This window comes from Dendrobium catenatum, unplaced genomic scaffold (assembly GCF_001605985.2).
Source record: "Dendrobium catenatum unplaced genomic scaffold, ASM160598v2 fragScaff_scaffold_1089, whole genome shotgun sequence".
NCBI classification, from domain to species: Eukaryota; Viridiplantae; Streptophyta; class Magnoliopsida; order Asparagales; family Orchidaceae; genus Dendrobium; species Dendrobium catenatum.
Window position 1 is genome coordinate 789,691 of NW_021319551.1, and position 22,098 is coordinate 811,788.

The following is a 22,098-nucleotide window of genomic DNA, read 5'->3' on the forward strand; positions in this document are numbered from 1 at the left end:
AATTTATGTTTATGCTTTTGTTGTTGTACTAGACATTTAATACTTATTTTTATTTTGATATTATAAGCTACAAGGCCACAAATGATGTTGTGTTTTCATTTTTTTTGTAATTTCAAATATTATGCTTTGATTGCTTTCTTAATTATTATATATGATTTATAAATTATAATGTCGTGTCCGTGCCGTACCCGTATCCTGTATTTTTAAGAATTGACGTGTTCCGTATCCGTATCGTTTCATACCCGTGTCGTCGTATCCGTGTCGGTGCAACATAGCTCTTACCGATTGCACCACATGAAATCCCCATCTTTCGGTACATACCCAACCCCGTCTTGTCCCTCTATTAATTAAATAAAAAAATAATCTTCGCTAAAAAAAGTTCCCAACAAAATTATTTTTGTACCATTTCACCATCCCACTTCCTGGAGTGTCTCCCTCATAACCCTCACCATTAAACCCAAACCTGCGACCCTCGCATCTCTCTTTCCTTCTTTCTCTCTTACATGTCTCTTCCTCCCTCTTCCCTTTCTATCTCGCATACGCAACCAAACCTTCACAACCTGCAACCCTCTCCTCATCCCAAATCGAACAGCACAGTAGGCCTTCACCACCCAACCCACATGCCTACTCATGCCAAACATCCACCCACACCCACTAATAAGATCTACGAAGTCTTCTTCCTCCTCGCAGGAAATGCCATTCATATCCCTACTCTTTCTCCATCCAACTCTTAACCCCACCATCACCAACATTTCTTACCCTTAAGTCGGCCTCCTTCCAAGCAACACCAAACTCTCCACCCAAGCTTTCCCAGCTTGCATGCTCCTGCCTCAAACTCACGGCAACAACTACTCAGTGTCGTCAAATCCACTTCTACAAGCACCATTGCTTGCCTCCTACACTTTCACCCAGCAAGCCCATCAATCACAATTGTCACCTCCCAAATCGCTTATCGCCAGCAACTTCTTCTCCATCTCTCTAGCATTCTTTCTTTCTATCTCTTTCACTCTCTCTCCATATATACATATATAAGAGAAAACAGTGAGTATATAAAACACATAAGAGAACCAAAAAAAAAGGACACAAAAGAGAGAATTTCATTATCATCGAGCAAGTTCATCATGTTGTGCAAGGGTATAAAATGCAAAATAACTTGCAATCCAAATTAACTACATATATACATCTTAGCATGGTGGAAATTTTTGGTATTCATAAAATTTTCATACATGGTAAGAAAGAAGAATTCGTATCACCAAATTTAAGTACTTGTACACGTCTTTTCTTGGCGTTGCAAGGAAATCAAGTTTATAAATATTTTTTAGCACAAATATGAAGACTCACACATGTTTTCTTGGCATGGTAGAATGAAATAGTCTTGGACATAATTTACCCAACCATGCGTACCTTTCTTGGTATAGTGGACAGGCCCAACATTCTTAAGTGTCTCTCTAAAAGGGAGTTAAAATCAAAATGCTGTCAAAATTCAGCTAGCAATTGGACCTAATGAATCTACAGGGAATAGGACCCCAAAAAATATCTTTGAATTAAATACAAACAATGAAAGAATAAAAATGCTAAACTAAGGGGAAAATTAAAAACTTAAGATATCATGCAAACAGTGTGAACAAAGTTTAAATATCAACAAGAAGTACTGACATGAACAAGACTTAAAATGAACTTAAATGTTTGTCTATAGGCAAGATCACGGATAAAACCCTCTCTTGGCACCCAAAACTCTTAGAACGTTGGACTTGAGTTCAATGACTTGAATGCGAATGAACTAGGGGCTCCCTTATTTATAAAGGGAAGATTGATTCCCCAAGGGGCCCTTCATATAAAACTACAATTATGTGAAGAAAAAACTAACATTTTGAAATATGTGACAAGATTCTAACAGTTAAATCCTATCCGTCCCTTGGCATTTTAATCCCATAGTTAGAATGAGAATCCATGGGAGGCTCACATGTTAAGTTCCAAATCGTCCCTTGGCATTTTGATCCCATGGCTATGATTGAAATCTGTGGGAGACTCATATGGATCACGCCAATCTCCTTCCATATTTAGTTGGCTGATTTAGGAAGGATTATACTAGAGCAATTATGCAAGATTTTATAATTATTTGTTTCTTAATTAAGATATCTTGTATATAGATCTATAAACAGGGATAATTTTGTGCAATAAAATAAAGCTTTTTACCACTCCAATTCTTTGAATTTAACATGGTATCAGATCCTTCATTGCCATTGCCGGAATTTTGAGTTTTTTCTACTACCATATGCCTTCATTGCCAGACTTCCCTTGTTGTTATCATATCTATAACCAACGCAACCTTCATTGTTGTCTTGCTTAATATAGCCTTCATCACTACCATTTACCGCCGCAATGGCTGAAGCAAATTCCTCCCAAAGCTTTGACTAAATGAGAACTCTATGATGCACCATGAAAGAGGAGATCTTCAAAATATGCAACTTCATATTACTTAAATGGGAAGAATTATTTGAAGTGATCTCAATTTGTGAAGACCTACTTAAAGGTAAAGGAAAGTTGAATCACCTCCTTGGGGTAGGACCAAAAGAAGGATATCCTAATTTTTGGGCATGGAATGAAGCGGACTCCATAATTATGTCATGGTTGTGGAATTTCATGACTCCAGAAATTAGTGATACTTTTATTTTCATATCTACTGCAAAGGACATATGGGATGGCACTTGGAAAACCTTCTCAAAGGCTCAGAATGCTGCCCAAATCTTTGAAATTAAGTTCAAGGCATAGATGTCAATGGCGCAAAATAGCGCGCACCATAGCGCATGGCGCGGCGCACTCACGGCACCATGTGCATGGCATGACGCAAATGTTCAAAATGGCGCACGCTATTTGCGCCATGGCGCACGGCGCAAAATAGCGCGCGCTATTGTTTGAAAAGAAAGATGGCTTGTTTAGTGAAGTTTTTCTTTTTGTTTTTATTTGAATTTTTAATATTATATAATTTTATTTTGTGCAAAACACAATGATTTACAGAAGTACTAAAATTTTGCACTTTTTTTTAATAATTTCACTATTATTATAATACGTTTGATCGTTTTGATCTTTCATTAGTCTTATATTATTATTACACCTCTTTTACCTCTAAGAAATATAATAAAAGAGATTATATATTTATCAAATAAAATGTAAAATGACAATTGTTTTTTTTTCTTTGGGATAAACCCGACCCGGTTCGGGTTCGGGTTGACCCAAACCCGAAATTTTCGGGTCGGGTTTTTGGGTCGGGTCAAATGTTGACAGCTCTACTTGTAGGGCCAAACTGGACTCATTAAAAGCCCTAAACATGTAACAGATAAAAGAAATGTATAGGGCAAATGAACCATAAAACTTTGTTATTTTATATGCTAATTAAAAATATAATGATGAAGATAACGAAGCTTTGTTTTGGCATTTGTTGATGATGATGATTCCCAAGAAGAGTTGATTAAATTCTTATAAAATAATTGTCCATTAAAAAACATGATTATAATATTTTGAATTATGAGATATTTGGGTGTTGTTTACTTGAATTTATATATGACAATGGTTATATTTTATTATTATGATAGCTTGTCTTTCAGTTTAATGATATTTTATATTCATGCTTATTATTTTATAATTCTTATATAATCTGTGTCATATTCAAAATGGCGCGTGTCGCGCCATGCGCTATGCGCAATAGCTCCTAAGGGACCTTTGCGCTGTGGTGCGCCATTTGCCGTTAACAAGATGGTTCAAGGTGGGAAGCACAAAACAAGGAAGCAAAATTGTAACTAAATATGTCACTCTCCTTCAAAACTTGTGGCAAGAACCTAATCATTACAAATGCATAGAGACCAAGTGTCTAGAATATGCTGCTATCCTAAAAAATTTTATTGAGAAAGATAGAGTATATGACTTTCTTGTAGGATTAAATGTGATGTTTGATCAGGTTAGAGTTCATATCCTTGGAAAATAGGAGACCCCCTCATTAAACTAGACCATTTCTCTCATTCATGCTGAGGAAAGCCAACAAGGGGTAATGCTAGAGCTAAAGGTGGTTGAAGGTTCAGCAAAGGCGTCAACCAAAGAGGCATCATGAAAGGAAAAAGGTAAGGATTCCTCAAAACCTAAAGAGAAAAACTCCTTTTGGTGCAGTTATTGCAAGAAATCAAGACACACAAAAGGAGACATGTTGGAAGATACATGGAAAGCCCCCATGAAAGGAGTGTAATCAAAGAAGTGGATAAAATGACACATCACAAGCCAACACTACAACAAATCAGCTTAACCCAAAATGCAGTCCAGCTTCAGAAATCTAGATAAAGAAGATATTCATAAACTAAAACAACTTCTGGTGTCCCTTGAAAAACCACCTGCATCTTCTTCTCTTGCATTTTCAGGTAAGTTTTTCATATCCATTGGATTAAATACCTCTAAAATCATTTAAAATGATTATGGATCAATGACTCAGGAGACACAGATCACATGACACACTCCACTACCTACTTAATCAACTATAATCCTTTCCTAAACTGACACGAAAATCATCACTATTGTTGGTTCTCTTACCATAAAAGCAAGGCAAGGAGAAAAACTCTTATCTCCCTCTATCACTCTAAAAATGTGTTCCATGTACCTCAATTATTCACAAACCTAATCTCCATACAAAAATTCTTAAGTTACCATAATTGTCAAGTCTTATTTAACCTACTTGTTGCTTATTTTAGAACTAGAGACCGGGAAAGAAGATTGGACTTACTAAGGAGAGAGATGGACTGCACTACTTAGAAAAGCTGAACAAATATAATATTATCAATAATAGCTCTTATATGTTATCCCTATTTGATAAAAAAGTTACTATTTGGCTTAGACTAGGACGTCCATTTTTTATGTCTTAAAAAATATGCACCTAAAAATTTTTATAAGTTGCAAAATAAATCTTTTCATTGTGAAACCTATAAGTTAGCCAAGCATAAACGAGTTTCTTTACCAAACAAACATAAGATATATAATACTTCATTTTACCTTATTCATAGTGATATTTGGGGACCCTAAAAAATACATAACATCTCAGGAGCCCGATGGTTTGTATGTATCCTCTATTGATGAGTGCACTAGAGTCTCTTGGATCTTTCTCCTTAAAAATAAATCTGATGTTATCACTATCCTCCCCATTTTCTATACCATGATCCAGAAACAATTTAGAGTAAAAATAAGAAAATTTCGTTCAGACAATGCTAAAAATTACTTTAACCAAACCCTATCCTCCTACTTTCAAAACAAAAGGTATCATTCAGGTGTCTTCCTGCATTTATACCCCACAACCAAATGGGATTGTAGAAAGGAAAAATAGCCACCTTCTAGCCTCCACCCATGCACTTTTATTCCAACAAAATATACCCAAATCGTACTGGGGAAGCCCTTCTAACTGCACATATATAATAAATCGACTACCTTCAAAATCTTAGGACTAAAAACACCAATGTAGGGGTGCAATTCGGGTCAACCCGTCGGGTTCGGGTCGAACCCAACCTAACCAGTATATAAACGGGTCAACCTGAACCCGACCTATTTTGCAAACGGGTCGGACATTTCAACCCGGACCCGACCCGGCTGGGTTGCCGGGTTGAACACCAATGGATATTATATCCTCTTTTTACCCCAAATTCTATACCCATAATAACCTTACACCCAAAATATTTGATTACACTACCTATGTTCACATTCATCGCCAAAATAGAGAAAAATTAGATCCAAGAGCACTCAAATGTATCTTTGTTGGATATTCCTCTACCCAAAAAGGATATAAGCATTATCATCCCTCCATCAAGAAAACTCGTGTATCTGTTGACCCTATTTCACCAAACCTATCTTCAAAGAGAGACTAAAATTCAGGAAGATGAGGAAAATGAGCTTGCCCCTCTTAACCTTCTAACCTCACCTCAAATTAATTTACAAAAACCTAAAATCAAAGCCAAGGAAACTGAGGACAAAGCTGTGAAAACATAAGATTTGAGAAAGTGTATTCTAGGTGTACAAATTCAAATTATACTCTAGAGCATATCCAAGAATCTGAACCGTCTCCTTTTCCTCCTTTGTACGATTTCACCAAAAAAAACCTCCTTTGTACCCTATAACTAGCTTTACATCCTTCCATAACTTATCACATTCACAAAAAAAAATTTGGTTACACTAAATAATATTCATATTCCTAATGATATTTCTGAGGCCTTACAACAACAACAACAACAACATCAAGCCTTTGTCCCACTATGTGGTGTCGGCTACATAAATCATTTTTCACCATTGTGTCATGTTAAAAGTCAAATTCTAATTTAAATCTAATAAAAAAGATCATTTCTAATATTTTCTAACCAAGTCTTTTTTGGTCTACCTCTACTTTTCTTAACATAAGTCAAATATAATACCTCAACTTTCCTAATCGGGTCATCGGAAGGCCTCCATTTAATGTGACCAAACCACCTAAGGCGACTCTCTCTAATCTTATCTTCCACTAGAGCTATTCTAACCTTTTTATGTATATGGTCATTTCGTATCCTATCTCTACGGGTAAAGCCACTCATCCACCTAAGCATCCTCATCTCTGCAACACTTAAATTAGTATTATTGATGTAGGACTAAATGCCTTAAATGAATGAAATAAGAAGTTGCACGAGTTCTTGAATTAAGCACGTAAGATTACCACTATTAGCAATTAAAACGACGATAGAAAACAAAAGAGGGGTGTCTACGCTTAGGCTAAGCCACATGTCAAACACTTGGAGATTCAAAACAAGTAGAAATTCAATAACATGCAAAGTAAATAGTTTACAACAAAAATCTCTAATCTAACAATAAGATTAGAAGCAAACAAAGTGCAATCAATCCTACGTTTACTAAGCTTTGGCAACAGTGAAATAAAATTCTACGTTTACTAAGCTTAGGCAAAGGTGAAGCTCTGCTCCTTGTGAATCTCCATCACCTACAAGATTAGAGGAATTAGAGAAGTAAATAAAAAGGGGAAGAAGTTCACCCTTATCAAAACCCGGTAGCAAGTAGCGAGATGTTGAAGAAGTTTGTTGTAGCTCCCTTAAAGATTCAACTTTGTCGAAACCAACAAGTAGTCAAGATGTTGAAGACGACCGTCGTTGCTCCCCTTGAAGGCTACTCTTGAGAGGGAGGAGACTATCTTGAGAAGTCAAGATGAGAAGAGGGATGGAGGTGGCCGGCTAAGAATGAGAGCATGGGAAAGAAATTTGGTTCAGATTTTGGAAGTGAAGATGGAGGGAAATCAAGTATTTGTTTTCCCCAATTAATCCCTTTTCTTTGAGAGATGATTAGAGTTTAATTAGGGAAGAGTGGGGCGGCTAAGGAGGGGGAAAGGGGTTTTGAATTGTTTCCAAGAGAGAAGGTGGGCATTAGGAAACAATTCCAAATTCAAACCATTAAGGGGGGCCGGCGTCTATGGAGAGAGGGAAAGGTTTAATGATGCATTTAATGCCTATTTAAATTATTAATTAAGTTATGAAAGAAATATCTCATCCCTACTTAATTTAAAATTTAAATAGGAGCAGATTTAGTAAGTTTCCTAAAGAGGCGACTTGAGTTTGGAAAGAAATAAAGAGGTGGGGACCATGAGGAGGCCGGCAACAGCCAACGGGGGAAGTGGTTTGAGAGAAAGCAATTACTCTTCCTTGATTTGGAAAATCAAATTAGGAATGAGTGATCTTCAATCCAATTCAATTCAAAATTCAAATTGAACTTAATTTAGGAACTTTCTAAAAATAGATCTCTTAACTTGGGAAATAAATTTCAAATTCAAGATGCTTTGAAATTTGAAATTAAACCTTTCTGAATTAAGAGGAGATACTAATGGAAGGAATTCAAGGAGTGATTTGAATTTTGAAGGGAGGAAGAAGAAGATGAAGATGAGGCCGGCGGCTTGGTGGGCTAGGAAGGGGGAATTTAGGTAGGGTGATGAAGAAGTTGGCTTGGTTGGGTGAGGGTGGAGTCGGAATTGGGTTACCCGGTGGCGAATGAAAATTGTATGATGGCCGGTTGCTTCAGGAGGTGGGGTAGATGACAAAACCGGTGGCTAATTAAGGGAGGAAGGGGGAGGAAAAACGATAGAGAAGGTAAAACCACGAACCCGGCCGTCTCCAAGGTTGGTGGGTGATCCGTTTTCCCTCTCCTAGGAATTCATCTCTCAAACTCTCAAGCTCTCACAAGAACTCATGCAAGGAAGAAATTTTAATCAATCATTCATTCATTAATTTTCAAAGAGAACATAGGGGCTATAAATAGCATCGTACATAATACTCAAAATAAAAAGACCACAATGCCCTCAAGGCTTACATACGACCTCCCTTTAAGTAAGGGGTAAAAAATGAAAAAACAATTACAACATAAATAATAATAAAAGACAAATAACATAATAAAATAAATACATGAAATAACTCAAAATACAACGACGCGATCGTGGTCATAGATCGACGGCCATGCCTCTGATATACGATTCATGCTCTGATGTTCCCATCAATTATGCTTCTCTTTTAATGGCCAACATTCGGCACCATAAAGTATTGCAGGTCTCACAACCATCTTATAGAATTTTCCCTTAAGTTTGAGGGGGACTTTTTTATCGCACAACAAGCCCGATGCATTCCTCTATTTCAACCATCCAACTTGAATTCTACTGATAATATCTCCATCTATTTCATCATCACTCTGAACAATAGATCCAAGATATCTAAAAAGTGTACTCTTATTAATGACTTACATATATCACTCAATTCTCTCTATATTTCTCCATCAAACCTCTCAATAAATGTATGGCTTCCATAGTAGACCTACCCGACATGAATACAAATTGATTTTGAGAAACATTAGTATCAAGCCGCAACCTACGCTCCATAACTCGCTCCCATAGTTTTAAAGTATGACACATTAACTTAATTCCTATATAATTCGCACCCTCATGTGCATCACCTTTATTCTTAAAAATAGAAATTAACACACTCATTTTCTACTCATCTAACATTTTTTTAGTCTTCAACACAGTATTAAAAACTTTAGTAGGTCAAGAAATTCTTTCATCTCCTAAACATTTTCACATCTCTATTGGAATATCATCAAGTCCAACAGCTTTTCTACACTTCATTTTCTTTAAAGCCTCTCTAACTTTGACTTTACTAATACGCCGATAAAAACAATAATCTTTACTTTCATTCAGGGTACTAAAGTCACTAAAGTCAATCATATTTTCACATTCATCATTAAAAAGTTTAGCAAAATATCTCATCCACCTTTGTTGAATATCATCTTCTAAGAAAAGTAATTTATGATCTTCATCCTTAATACACTTCACTTGAACTAAATCCTTACTATTATCTCTTTGTTTGGCTAACTTATACATGTCTTTCTCCCTCCTTAGTATCTAATCTATTATATAAATCATTAGCTTTCTTAGATTCCTTATGAGCCTATTTATAGATTTTCCAATTATCAGAATTTTTACATCTAAATCAATTTTTATAACAAATCTTCTTTTTTTTATCTTTTCTTGCATATTTAGATTTCACCACCAACTATTTTTACTATTATGAGTTTTTCCCTTCGAAACTCAAAGCATATCATTTGCAATATTCTTAATATCACTAGTTATTTTTTCCCACATAACATTAGAATCCACATGCACAGACAAAATTTTAAGATCTAAAATCTTATTCTCAAAAATACTTTTGTTAATATTCATTAAATGCCCCCATCTAATCCTAGAATATCATTTTACTTTATTGAAATGCAAGCCCTGGAGAAAAATCATATATGGGAGATCACCGACCTACCAATAGAAAAAAAACAATCGGCTGAAATGGATGTTCTCTATGAAATACAAAGCTGATGGTACATTGGAAAGGTATAAGGCAAGACTAGTGGCGAAAGGATACATTTCAAATTTACGGCATTGACTACCAGAAAATTTTTACACCGGTGATCAAGATGAACACCGTGAGGATCATGCTCTAACTAGCAGCTAATTACAACTGTCATCTGGAACAACTAGATGTCAAAAATGCATTCCAACACAGGGACTTAGAGGAAGAAATATTTATGGAGATTCCACTAAGATTCAAGGAGAAATCTGGAGGTAACAAAATGTAGGCATTAAAAAGGCTCTATATGGGCTAAAGCAATCATCTAGAGCTTAGTTTGAAAGATTCTCAAAAGTTATACTACTTAACGGTTATCGGCAAAGCTAAGGGGACCATACATTATTCTTCAAGCACTTAGACTCAGGGGAAGTCACAATTCCATTAGTTTATGTGGATGATATCATCTTGAATGGAATGATGAAAAGGAAAAAGTGATTTTAAGGAAATGCCTTGCCAAGGGATTTGAGATCAAAGATCTTGGTATTGAAGTGGCTCACTCCAGCAAAAGAATTATTATTTCACAACAAAAATACATTAATGATCCTCTTAAATAAACAAGCAAACTAGCCTGTAAACCAACACCAACACAAGTAAAACGAATCTCAAATTGGGGGAAGCTAAAAAATCCAAATGTAGATAAGGATCTTACCAGAAATTTGTTGTGAAATTAATCTACCTTTCCCACATCATACCAGATATAACGTTTGTTATAAGCATGATGATGCAACCCAAAAAAACATACATTAAGATTGTAAAATAAAAAGACTTGTTTTCCTTCAAAATGACATGACACGCACTAAATAGGACAAAACAAAGCTTCTAACTAATCTTAGAAGCCACTTCAAATTACATTAGGACAGAACACGACCCAACTACCTTGCAACTTACAAATTTTTAAAGAGAAGAAAGATATAGATGGGGCGGGAACTGTGGATAGAGAAGAAGGGGTTAAAAGACCGAGACGAAATAATATAGGGAAAGGGGAAGGAGGCTAGCTCGCAAGCTAGAAAACCCACAGGTTTTACATTCCACAAATTATCACTCATCAACTTCTCCATACTCTCAAATAGTGCTTTTTATACAGGAGAAAATAAAAGAAAAGAACAATAAATATAGGGAGTTAATGCACCTCCCAAAACAACCATAAAAACTCCTCAAAATCTGAGGAAAATTTGAAACCGAAGGGGCAGCCATCATGGGGAAACTGAAGCATCAAAACAGCCCCAAAAGTGGGGGAAAACGGAAGCATCAAGGGGAAAAAACGAAGCATTTTTTTATCAACCATGGGAGGGAAAACAGAGAAATCCATACAATTGATTGGAACCAAAGCATCATGTGGTTGTATGGGGGAGGGGGTGTACGGCTTGCCTACATCAATTCTCCTCCAGTTGAGAGATTTCATCCCCTGATGAGATAACTTCAGAATTTACATGACACGCCGAATGAGCCACATCCAATTCTTGTATTTAAAGCCGCATACTTTCATTAAATCATTTGTTTTTCTTGATTAAACTAGGCTTGAAGAAGACACTTTCTATTCTCATATTTTTCTACACCCAAATTCATTTTCTCCTAAATTTTGTATAGTTCATTCTGGATTGGATTGGTAGAACTTCCTTGGACAGGAATCATCTGCTTGTTGGAATTTTGTCTTCAAGATTAATTGGTTGATTTTCACCAACTACAATTTCTATTTCATCTTGACTTTCAGATTGTTGATGATTGTCCATATTTTTTTAAACATTTTTAAAGACTCAAGAAAGGAAGACTCACTGCAACTTAAAGCTATGATACAAAAATGATGCAACAAAAAAACACATTACGATTGCAAAATAAAAAGACTTGTCTTCCTTGAAAATGACAAAACACACTACATAGGACAAAACAAAACTTCTAACTACTCTTAGAAGCCACCTCAAATTACATTAGGATAAGACACGAGCAACTACCTTGCAACATACAAATTTTTAAAAAGAAGAAAGATACATATGGGGCGGGAACTGTGAATAGAGAAGAAAGGGTTAGAAGACCGAGACGAAATAATAGAGGGGAAGGGAAAAGGAGGCTAGCTCGCAAGCTAGAAAACCCGTAGGTTTTACATTCCACAAATTATCACTCATCAATTTCTCCATCACTCTCAAACAGCCCCTTCTATAGGGAAGAAAATAAAGGTAAAGAACAATAATGTAGGGAGTTAATGTAGCTCCCAAAACAGCCATAAAAACTGGTAAAATTGAAACTACAGGGGCAACCGTCATGGGGAAACTGAAGCATCAAAACATCCGCAAAAGTGGGGGAAAACCGAAGCATCAAAGGGGGAAAAATGAAGCATTTTTATCAACCATGGGAGGAAAAACCGAGATATCCATACAGCTGATTGGAGGGAAACCGAAGCATCATGTGGATGTATTGGGGGGGAGGGGGGGTACGGCTTGCCTACATCACATGGTCAGCCACATCATTCTAAATCCAAAGCAGACTCACATGCAAGTTGTAGACAGAATACTACACTACCTTAAGGGGAACCCAGATAAAGGGATTCTCTTTAGAAAAGACTGTAGAATAATCCCAGAAGCATATACTAATGCAGATTATGCAAGATCACTAGTAGATAGACAATCTATCTCAAGATACTACACATTCCTTGGAGGAAACTTTATTATATTGAGTAAGAAAAAAAATGTGATGGCAAGGACTAGTGTAGAAGCTGAATACATAGTTATGACCTTGGGAATATGTGACCAACTATGGATCAAGATGATTCTAGAAGACTTAATGATTAAGTGGGAATGACACATGAAGCTACACTGTGATAACAAATCAACAATCAGCATAGCTCATAATCTGGTTCAACATGATAAGATCAAGCAAATAGAAGTGGACAGACATTTCATAGAGGGGAAATTAGACTGTGGTCTTATATGTATCGATCATGTCTCATCAAAAGATCAACTTGCATATATTCTTACCAAGGGACTCGATAACTATATCTTTCTGGGAATGACAAATCTATATTCCCCAGCTTGAAAGGGATTGCTAAATCCTAGTTGTTCATTGGCATTTTGATCCCATGGCTAGGATGGAAATCCGTGGGAGGCTAACATGTTAAATCTCAGCCATCCCTTTGCATTTTGATCCTGCAGCTAGGATGGAAATCCATGGGAGGCTCACCTGGATCACGTCAATCTCCTTCCATATTTAGTTGGCTAATTTAGGAATGATTATATTAAAGCAATTATGCATGATTTTGTATTTATTTATTTTTTTATTAAGATATCTTGTATAGATCTATAATTAAGAATAATTTTGTGCAATAAAATAAAGACTTTTCCCTCTCCAATTCTCTGAATTTAACAATAATCAATAATGATATATAACTCATCTGCTACGCCACCAAATCCGCAACATACACACTAATTCATTTACAACATCTGCAATAGAAAATTGATTCCTCAAAGGGCCCACCATATAGTGAAGATAAACTTTTCTATCTTGAAATATGTAGCAAGATTCCAACTCCTAATAAGATTCTAACTCAACATCTATGCACTGAAAAACATATAACTACATCTTGCAAATGGATCAAAAAATGTGAAAGTGCATCATACAAATGTGATGAAAAGTGTGCAAGTGTGTTATGCAAATTCACCAAAAGGTGTGCAAGTGCACTGAGAAACATAATGCAAGTGCATCAAAAAAACATGTATAAGGGCAAAAAACTAATCTGCATATTGATGTAGGTATTGCTGCAAAAATATGAACACAAGCAAACAGATAGCAGAAACAGCGATAAGAACTGTTCTTCTATAGATGTGAAATTTCTTCAAAACCAAAAATTATCCTCTACAGCTCCTATGGCAGCTGAAATACTACTTCCCTAGCAACCAAATTACCCAAAATGGCAGCCACCGTCTGCCTATGATGAAAACTAAAAATAACCATAGTAGTGGAGAACAACTCTAACTAACTAAAGTAAACATGTAATGATAAGTTGCTCCTCTCGCACAAGAAAATAAAGATGCTTTGCATCATTCATTACTTTTTTGCAGTAAATCAATAACATAAGCATTGTTATTGATGCATTGGGCAATCGTGAATGGACCAAATTTGGGACGACTGAGATTGGAATAACATCCTGGAGGTAGCCGTTCTTTTCTTAATTTGACCATGACCAGCTTGCCCGGTCCAAATACCCTCTCTCGCCGATGAATATTTGCTTGTTGTTCGTATTTGGCAATGGACTCTTGTATCTTCAACTTTACTTTGGACAGCATATATGTGAATTGTTCAGCAAAAGTGGATGTTACTTTGTTTGTGCACTTGGGAATAACTGCAATATCAACAATAATGTTTGGAATTTTAGTATATATAATACTCGTCGAACAATTAGGCATGGAGATGAAAGAAAACTCGGCTTGGCCAAGTACGTCATCCCACAGTTTCGGATGCTCCTGAACCAAACAACGTAGTAAGTTGCCAAAGTTCAGTTGACAACTTCAGTTTGTCCATCCATGTGTGGGTGATAGGATGAACTAAGCTAGATTTGTGTATTCATTTTCTTCCAAAGCTCCTGCCAAAAGTGACTTATGAATTCATATCTTGATCAGAGGTTAAAGATCTTGATATCCTAAGTAGGCGCACAATTTCACGAAAAAATAATTTAGCAATGTTCAAGACGTCAAAAGTTTTCTTACAGGCGATGAAGTGGACCTTCTTGGAGAAACGATCTACCACCACCATTATTGAATCATTGCCACGACGAGTACGAGGTAGGCCTAGCATGAAATCCATACTAAGGTCTTCCCATATAGTTTCCAGAACATGTAAAGGAAGATAAAGTTCGGCGTTCTGACCTCCCCTCTTATAGCTTTGGCATACCGAACATCTCTCTACAAAACGGGATACATCTCATCTCAAGTGAGGCCAATTAAATCTGGTTTGCAGTTGTGAAATTGTGTTGTCACACCCCATGTGTGCGTCTAAGGCTCCACTATGAATTTCTTTGATTATTTGTTGTCTACTTGTCTCCATGAAGAATTTGGAATGCAAGAGTAGATTACCTTTAAAAAGAAATCTATGTCGCGTTGAATAGTCTTCCACTGCCTCCTTATTGAAGCACTTCTGCCAAATCTGACTGAAATAACTATCATCATGGTATAGCTCTTGCAAACTTTCAATTGCCACAAAATCGGTTTGCAGTTGAGTGAGCAGGGTTGATCAGCGGCTTAATGCATCTGCCACCCTATTTTGAACCCCACTTTTACGTTTGAGAACAAATGTGAACGTTTGTAAAAATATGATCCACCTAACATGCATTCCATTTATATTCTTCTGCGTATTAATATATTGTAGAGCCTTGTGATCACTACAAAGAATAAAATCCTAGTGCAATAGATATTGTTCCCATTGTCGAAGCGCTTTAACAACTGCATACAACTCCTGCTAGTATATCGACCATCGTTGTCTAGTTGGGCATAATTTCTCACTGAAAAATTCAATTGGTCAATTATTTTGTGTTAACACTGCTCCAATGCCCACAGTGGAGGCGTCGGTCTCAACAGAAAACGGTTTCTCAAACTCTGGCAGTGCTAGGACAGGTGCAGTAGTTAACGCCACCTTGATCTCTTCAAAACTGCAAAGTTGTCATTCTATCCATACAAATTATTTTAGCTTTAAAACATCAGTAATGGGAGCCATGATGAGATTAAACCCCTTAATGAATCTCCTATAAAAATTGGCTAACCCATGAAAGCTTCGAATATCAATAAATGATTTAGGAACCGACCAATCTTTGATGGTCGCTACCTTATTCGGATCAGCGCTAACCCCATATTCGAAAATTCTAAAACCCAAAAAGGATATATGTTGTGTAGCGAACCCACATTTGGATCTATTTAAATATAATTTGTTCCTCCTCAAGGTCTCTAAGATATTTGTTAAATGTTTTAAGTGATCCTCCAATGTAGTAATATAAAGCAAAATGTCATCAAAGTACGCTACACAGCATCGATTTAAAAATGGTTTCAAGATTTCATTCATCAACCTCATGAACATCGACGGAGCATTGCATAACTCAAATGGCATTACTTTCCATTCATATAGGCCTTCCAGCATTTTAAATACAATTTTCCATTCATCTCTTGGCCGAATACAAATCTGGTGGTACCCACTGCGCAGAACCAGCTTAGTGAATATTTTTGAGCCGGCCAACCTTTCTAACATTTCATCCAATCGAGGCATCGGAAATCTAAATTTAGCTGTAATTTTATTGATGGCTCTACTATTAATGCACATCCTCCAACTATCGTCCTTCTTAGGCAGTAGGCATGCACCAATAATGCAGGTAGTGCACAAGGACTCAAACTGTGTTGAATTAACTATTTCTCTGACAATTCGTCCACCATCTGCTGCAAAATTTTATTCTCTTTAGGACTAAGCTTGTAATGTGGAAGATTGGGAAAGGTAGCCCCAAAAGTGAGTTCGATTTGGTGTTGGATGGCCCTCATCGATGGCAATTCCTTGAGTAACACTTTAGCGAAGACATCCGGGAATTGCTCTAAGAGAGCCTTTATGGCAATGGGGTTGTTGGCATCACAAGTATTGGGAGCACTATCCTTTACAATCAAGGCCATTATGCTATTTGATTACCTCCAGGCATTTAACAAGGCAGAGGCTAAGACAGCAAATAAGGCTCTTTGGTTCTTTGGGACACTTGCTTCTGGACCCGAGCTGATTGGTAGCAAATGCAGCCTACGCCCCTTCTAATCAAAGGCATAGGTATTAGCTCGGCAGTCATACATAGCTCCAACACTGTATTTCCATGGCCTCCCTAAGATAATATGACAAATATTCATGTCCAAAACATCACACAAAACCTCACTGATATAATTTTTGTCAATAGAAAATATCACCTTGCACAGTTCATTTACAGACAACTTCACTCCCTTTTTAACCCAACTTATCTTGTACGGATTGTTTTTGAGTTGTAGAGCCTGTACCATGGCACGAGAAACTACATTCTCTATGCATCCACTATCTATTAGGAGGTCGCATTCCTTGCCCCCAATGGTACACTTAGTTCGGAATAAGGCATTCCACTAAGAAGTGTTGGGCTGTTTTGGAGCTAACACCAGTTTTTCCAAATACAATTAAGTGGATCTCCCTTATTAGCTGCCACATCCTCCTGCAAATTTTCATCATCGGCTTCTTGCTCTCCCAATTCTCCCTCCTCGGCATCCAATAATTGTATTTGAGGACTTGTTGGGCACTCATTTGATTTATGCCCCTGTTGAAAACACTGAAAGCATTTAATATTCGTAGGCTTAGCATAGGCATTCTCTCTATTGATGGTTTTTCCTCTCTATCCAACTCGTATATCAGCGACTTTATTCATAACATTGCTCGGTCCCGTGGATATAGGGCTAGCAACTGGATGCTTGCTGGTTGTAGGGGCTGAGTATGACTGCCTGCTATTTTTCACTACTTGTTCTGGAGTAGTACGACTGTTCTGATGGTTCCCTTTACTGTGTTGCATTTGTTCATTTGTCTTGTATTGCTTCTTTTAAACCAACAATGTATCATACTACCAGTTGATTCGCCGACTCGTGAAAGTCATTTTGGGCACTTAGACGATAGAACTCCTCGGTATAATCATTCACGTATCAATTTCCTTGGTTACAATGCTGATTCTGCAAATACAGCATTTGTTCATAGTTGGTCGGGAGGTACTGCCCACGTACAGCTGCTTCATTAGCTGACAACTACGCACGGGGTTCCGACCTTTCCTCCTCCGTGTCTGGAGGACCTACTGCCGCCATGCACTGGCTCCCGATTTAAGCCTACTTGCAATATACTTGACTTGCTTTTTAGGTTCAATTTCCATGTATTCAAAGAAATTTTCCTCAGATCTCTCCCAATCCAAAGTCTTCGATATGCAACTTACTATCGAAAAAAGGTAAGTCCAATTTAACCCGAAAATCGTTGTGATGACGTCCTGTGTCTCTCAGACATCTTCTACAGTGAGCACGGACTTCTTTTTCCGAGTCTGAGAGATCATAGTTTCGTCCTTCATCGAGGTCTTTTTCGGAATCCGAGGCCTCAATGATCTGCGATCCCCGATGCCACATTCTATCCGTTTCCAACCCTCGTCTATTCACCGATGTGATCGCCGGCAATGATGTCCGGCTCGGTTGTATCCTGTCCAGGCGAGCATTGATTTCCCACATCTCTTGACGTACCTCATTATAGAACCGATTTAAACTGGTCGATAATTCCTCTATTCGCCGCTCCAGATTGTTGTGTACCATCCGAAGAGCTTCAAGGCTGATGTCAATTCCGGGAGCCACCCTCCTGCTGTTTTTGTCCATCTAGCTCTGATACCAAATCTGATGTAGGCATTCCAACAAAAAGATGAACACATGCAAACATATAGCAGAAAAAGTGATAAGAACTGTTCTTTTATAGATGAGAAATTTCTTCAAAACCAAAAACTACCCTCTACAGCTCGTATGGTAGCTGAAATACTACTTCCCTAACAACCAAATTATCCAAAATAGCAGCCACAGTTAGCCTATGCCGAAAATTAAAAATAACCATAGTAGTGGAGAACGGCTCTAACTAACTAAAGTAAACATGTGACGATATGTTGCTCCTCTCGCACAAGATAATAAAGATGCTCCACACCACATATGCTCCAACATGTGTGCAAATCACCCAATTTTAAATGCTAAGAATGCAACACAAATTGAGAATAAGCTGAATTTAAATTCTCCAACTCCATGAAACGTTCAAATGTTTTGAAGTCTTATTTTCATGATTCAAATTCAAAATTGACATACATGCATACTCTCAAGCAGGCCACCTATAAGGTAGGGTTGTAAATCTCATTTTATGTTTGATCCTCCATATCCCCTCAAACCTCCATATCCCCTAGACAAGAGTTCACAGGACTTGGCCCTTGATGAATTGTTGAAACACTAATTAAAAGAAGAATGTTAACAAAATAAGTTTATGATCAAATGTCGATCATAAGTTTCACAAAGATATTTTATCTTATGTTTGCATAAGGCCTTCAAGGCCTTTAACAACTAATATTCATCTTAAAAAATACAAGCTCTTAAGGCAACCTACTTACAAAGTATGTTGTAAATGCAATTTAATGATCAAATCCTCTACATACAGGATAGTGTTGACACCACTACAATACAATGAATATTTAAATAAACATAAATAATAAGCAAATTATGAATAAGAACCTCTACAAACAAAAACAGAGAGTTGACAAGATTCAAATTAACAAAATCTAATCATGCTAAATACCCCATTGATGGACGTATTGACAATGCATATCTATTTGGATTTACACTCAAGTTTATTTCAAAACATGTTCTGACTACAAGGCATCCGTAGGTGTTTATAGAAATCATACCCAAAATTTCACCAGGCGATACAAAGAGAAAACAAGATTTAAAGATCTAACCTATAGTTGTCCACTAACTATAAGTTGTCAAGTTAGATATCGAGAACTACAAGAAATCATTAAGAAGTTATAAAACCACATTAAAAGGCTTTTCAAATAAACCAATTCATTGAGAACTATATAGGCCCATTCTTTCCCCTATTCTAAGACTATCTTTTATTTTTGGGGCGGATGATTAAGTCATGAACTTCCGTTCAACAATGGTTGATGATTGGACAATGTAGATTCAAAGCACTCAAGAATTTCTAGGTGGCTGAACCTTTGGTTTAAGGCCTTTATGCCTTCTCCAACATCCCAGCTTTCATTCCATTCGCCATTAGCTTCCATTACATCCATGGTACCCCTTTATATAGGAGAAACTTCAAAAATTAAAATATAAAGATAATCCAAGAAGAAAGCATGAAAAATATTAAAGCATCACAAATTAATTGATGGCCCATCACACTTGATCATCTCACATAAATGTGTTTCACCCAGTAATAGATAAAAATTTCCTCTTTATTTGTTTCCTTCTTTTGTATACATAGTCCTGTAAGATGCATGCTTCTGCTTGTACTAACAAAAAACTTTAATATACATTTCTCATATTAAAACCTCTTTGAATTAAAGGTCCACGTATTGATCAATTGCAAGATAGCAGCTTCACTTTGAAGATGCAACACCATATTTTAGCTGCTTTAGCCATTAATAGCCATCCATTAAGAGAAAATACATAATTGCTGCAATAGAAAGATCACCAATATTTTTTACTTTTTTGCAAAAAAGGGATGCATGACATACCATCTGAAGATCACGGCTTCCAGATGTACTCTCCACAAGATGGGGTCGAGCACGGACATCGTATATGATTGGCCGCTCAAACCAAGGTATCATTAAATGTGTTCCCTCAGGATAAACCTGGATAAGAATTCATCGTCAGCAAAAAATAGGCAATACTAATAATAAGAATTCATTGTAAACAAATTCTAGGCCTTTTGAAAGCATGCAGAAAATGCTAAAATACAAAATATATACCTTGAAAAACCAACATCTAAAATATACATCTCTATCCAACTTATTGTATAGATACCCAATAAAGTGCTCCAATTCAACAAAATTCCTACATCCCTACTATAGCAGATACATTGATCTGGCAAAGCGGATGATGCAAGAGAAATCTCCATGCAGCTCCTCTGGGCAAATTCAACATCCCCAGTCACGTAACTCACCACTTTTCCAGCGATTACTCTCATTAATTTATACATCCTTAAATTGCAAACCTCTAACGCATGAACCGCTAGACTCAAAAGCCTGGATAAAAATAGGAAGCAGAAAGCAACTGTCATGAGTCCCAGGTCTGAATCTCTTCTAAGTTCTACTAAAACAATTGAGCAAGGCTCATTCTACATTCTTCTTAATAAACTCACTCCTTCACAACTAAATCCCTAATTTTGAGTGATTTAGCAGGAAGCCTGACTCAAAAGCCTGAATAATAACAGGAAGCAGAAATCAAATGCCACGAATCTCATGTCTGAATCACTTGTAAGTTCTACTAAAACCAGTAAGTAAAACTCGATCTACATTCTTATTCATAATTCAATCCTTCACAGCTAAATCCTCAATTTTGAGTGATTTGGCGGGTAAATTCAAGTTTTCATGGACAGGAGTAAGCTCGATTAATAGCCAACATTAAGCAAAAGCTCAAATAAATCACTCCTTCCATGACCAACAAGACTAATATTCGCGTTAATTTATTGAAGGGATAGATCAATGAGCATATATTGTCCACTGACCATTGGAGTGCGTAGTAATTCAGTCTCCAAAAGAAACAGCAGCCACTACTAAGCTACAAAAAATAAAAAATGGATTAAAAATGGCGAATTATACCTTATCTTTGATTCCTTGGATGCGGTTGAAGACAATGGCCCGATGGCCACCGTCGACATTGTAGAGGCTGTTGAGAGCAGCATACACGCCAGCGCCTCCGATCAAAGCGACCTTTACCAGCGCGGACGCTGCCCCCGCATTCGGGACCCGAGCGTTCTTGAAGTTCATTTCGGATTCCTCGTAACTGACCAGAAAATAATATGGTATAGGAGGGGGAATTGATATCAAAGCTTGTAACTATGCGTACTTGAGATGAGAAGCTCTTGCAGGGAGGCGAGCATGAAAGCACACATACAAACTTCGGTAGCGGCGGAGCAGTGGAGCGGTAGAGCGGTAGAGCGGTAGAGCGGTAGAGCGGTAGAGTGGCGGAGGGTTTTAGGGGTCTGGTAGAACACACAACCCTCTTTGTTTGGCTACGAGTTGGATCTAACTAAGGATTTAATAAATTTTATGTGAGTTAAATTTTACCATAAAAACAAGTAAGAAAATCCCTAATGGATATCCCTCAGGTTATCATACACTTGAGTTATTACCTTTCAAAGTTCATACTAGTTTAGACTTCAAAATAACTCAAAATTATCAAAATTCATAAAATTAGCCTCTCAAACATCTCATATATAAAATTATCAAAATTCATAAAATTGAGCAAACAAAGGAAAGGCACACGAACAACCCTTAGCAAATCAAAGACCACAGCACAAGTTAACCAACAAAGAAGTCCAACCACTAGAATAGCAAAAAACTAACATAACAAAACAACAAATACAACAGGCCCACAGTCTAGAAAAACATACATCACTAGATCAGTAGCCTTGA

The 22,098-nt window shown here is 37.0% G+C and overlaps 1 protein-coding gene across 1 annotated transcript in view; it reads right to left on the reverse strand.

Annotated features, from left to right (window-relative positions):
* LOC110098311 (prohibitin-1, mitochondrial) overlaps nt 1–21,655 on the reverse strand; it is a 30,276-nt gene extending 8,621 nt beyond the window's left edge. The window contains exons 1-2 of the mRNA XM_020825096.2: nt 21,283–21,655; nt 20,197–20,313 (exon numbers count right to left, since the gene is read on the reverse strand). Coding sequence (XP_020680755.1) covers nt 20,197–20,313; nt 21,283–21,450 — 285 coding nt within the window. The 5' untranslated portion in view covers nt 21,451–21,655. The remainder of the gene's footprint in view (nt 1–20,196; nt 20,314–21,282) is intronic.
* Between the last annotated feature and the right edge of the window lie 443 nt (nt 21,656–22,098).